This window comes from Anopheles darlingi, chromosome 2 (assembly GCF_943734745.1).
Source record: "Anopheles darlingi chromosome 2, idAnoDarlMG_H_01, whole genome shotgun sequence".
Taxonomy (NCBI): Eukaryota; Metazoa; Arthropoda; class Insecta; order Diptera; family Culicidae; genus Anopheles; species Anopheles darlingi.
In genome coordinates, this window is record NC_064874.1 from 71,183,557 (window position 1) to 71,186,056 (window position 2,500).

The 2,500-nt window shown below is 45.2% G+C and overlaps 2 protein-coding genes across 3 annotated transcripts in view; one reads left to right on the forward strand and one right to left on the reverse strand.

The window, feature by feature from the left end:
• Positions 1-11, forward strand: part of LOC125950801 (tumor suppressor candidate 3) — a 1,694-nt gene extending 1,683 nt beyond the window's left edge. The window contains exon 4 of the mRNA XM_049679116.1: positions 1-11. This exon is cut by the window's left edge and continues 378 nt beyond it. The gene's annotated coding sequence lies outside the window, so the exon portion shown is untranslated.
• Positions 1-2,500, reverse strand: part of LOC125950774 (uncharacterized) — a 3,844-nt gene that overhangs the window by 27 nt on the left and 1,317 nt on the right. The window contains exons 3-4 of one of the 2 annotated variants that reach the window (XM_049679051.1): positions 1,436-2,500; positions 1-1,362 (exon numbers count right to left, since the gene is read on the reverse strand). The exon at positions 1-1,362 is cut by the window's left edge and continues 27 nt beyond it; the exon at positions 1,436-2,500 is cut by the window's right edge and continues 118 nt beyond it. In XM_049679051.1, coding sequence (XP_049535008.1) covers positions 68-1,362; positions 1,436-2,500 — 2,360 coding nt within the window. In that variant the 3' untranslated portion in view covers positions 1-67. Of the gene's footprint in view, positions 1,363-1,432 lie in introns of both variants that reach the window. The other variant, XM_049679050.1, reaches the window with a different exon arrangement.

A 2,500-nucleotide genomic window follows, 5' to 3' on the forward strand; every position in this document is an offset into this window, starting at 1 on the left:
TGTATTATAATTAAATTTAAAATTTATTCTCATTTGTTCATACGTTCTGTCCTAATTCGGGGTCCTTTTACTCGAGTGCGGTGGCTTTCGCCGCCGTCTTCTTAGCTCTTTTCGGTTTTGATTTAGTCAAATCAATTACATTTGAACGCTTCTGTGTTTGAGACACTTTCGGTGCACCATCCGTATCAGCGATCGGTTGTGCTTGCTGTTTGCCTTTATCCTTGGTGCGCTCGTGTGTTTTTAAATGCCTATTAATGTCACCGTGGCAGCGGAATTTCTTATTACATATCGTACATTGGTGTGGCTTTTCGCCCGTATGTATTCTCCGATGCGTCTGCAGGTACGTGCTCGCCCGAAACGCTTTATTGCAGTACTCGCAGATGAAGTTTTTCTCGTTCGTATGAATCCGCCGATGCAGGGAAAGGGAATAACGGCGAGCAAACTGTTTCCCACAGAATTCACACTTGTGGCTTTTCTCGTTCGAGTGGATCGAAATTTTGTGATACTTCAAGTCACCCCACTGCCGGAAGCAATGGCCACATTGATCGCATTTGTATGGCTTTTCCCCAGAATGCAACCGTTCGTGAACCTTCAGAGCGCTACAGGTGATGAAACATTTTCCACAAACAGCACATTTATAAGGCCGCTCGCCAGTGTGCTGTAAACGGTGATACTGGAAAGCCGTGTTAGAGTTGAACTGTCGTCCGCATCCATCCACTTGGCAGAGATATTTGGTCGATTTCGACTGGTTGTTGCCAGTAGTGTCACTCTTGCCACCCGGTTGTACTTTACGGCTTTTCCGTTTCCCTTTTGTGTTTCTCTTATTCGATAGTTTTACATTATCTTCAGTCTGGTCAAGCACTGGTTCGGGTTCAGTGGCTGATAGATTATCCAATTCTTCACTGTCGCATTCACCATCTTCATAACCATCCTCTTCCATAGCGTCGTCTAGAGGAGCATCCATCGAAATTGCAGTTTGTTCCTCTTCGCCATCTGCGGCAGGTGTGGCACTCGTATACATGGATTGAGCACTGCCTTCGTCTTGACTTTCTACCGAGTTCCTTAAATGTGGCAAAGGGATGCAACGGATGGAAGCAACTTGAGATGGATCGGTGTGATTCGACACCACTTCCTGAATTTTAGAAAACGATTCGGTTATCTGCTCCATCGATGGCATAAGGCTCTGAGTATATGCTAACAATGCTGGGGAATCCGTAGCCACTGTCTTGACCCCGTTATCCATAAGCCATTTGGTTCCAATTGGCTCCAATTGGAGATCGCATTTGTTCGATTGTTGTAGTTCGACCACAGGCGTCGTTTGCAATGACTGATAGTCCGTTGTTTCCAGAGTCTCTACGAGTCCTGAGTAAAAGAATGATGATCAAATGATTGAATAAAACATGGTTATTATGAGACATCGCTACAAACTTACCACCTTTGTTTAGTTGTGATTTGTTGAAAAGCATGTCGAACGAAGAAGCGCTCGCACTTTGATTTGTACTGGCATTACGACTTTGCAACGTGGCCGTTCCTTCAACCGTACTTGGAACGAGCATTTTTTCCTTTTCGCCAATACCCTCAGAATTCTCCGTGACCGAAGAAGTAAACCATTGTTTCGGCTCTATATTAAAGCATGATTCTTCAGTTGGATCCTTATCGACCGTTTGCTGTACAACATTCCGTATGCCTTCGAGCATATCCTCAGTATCGCTAAACTCACCAGAATCTAGCTCGATACCATTACTATTGATGGAAGCACTTTGCGTACAACTTAAAACTGGTTTCGTCTGTATCTGGCTCGATGTAACACTGTTCTCACCTTCGCAGTTCTGCTGCGTTGGAACACCTGCAGTGGAGTCTTTGAACATACGATCAGTTTTCAGCATTTTCGTGTGCTTAACACGAGGCAACTTCGGTTTAGGTTTTTTGCCCTCCAATTGCGATGCATCAATGCTCTCGGCCAGATCGTTTGAGCTATTCACTGTAATTCCCTTCCCCGCGGCAGTATCCTTCTTGGGACCGACGATCTCCGGTTCGTAATGTGTTTTTAGATGCGTGAAAAACAGTAACTGATCTTGAAACAATTGTCCGCACAGTTGACAGGAAAAGCAAACGATGGTTGCAGGTTCTTGTCGTGGTAGCGATTCATTCGATTTCGTCGTGTCATCAGGTTGGATCCTGCCGGATTGCAGAATAGAAGGCTGCTGAGACGCATCATCGGACATTACCGTTGACTCACTCGCAATCACGGTGACTCTCGTTTCGTTTGAGACACTGGTGGGTTGAATAGATTCGCCACTACTCGACGCTTCCTTAGTATCGCCGAGTTTTTTAGACAACCGTTTTTTATGAGGCAGATTAATGCTTTCTTGTGGTGCTAGGGGCATCGTTTGAGACGCGATGTCCATCGATGTTAAGCAATCGGTATCAGCTTCTTCTATTCGAGCTTCAGCATCACTCACTTCAGATCCGATATCATTGAGTACTGTTGCGTCGACAA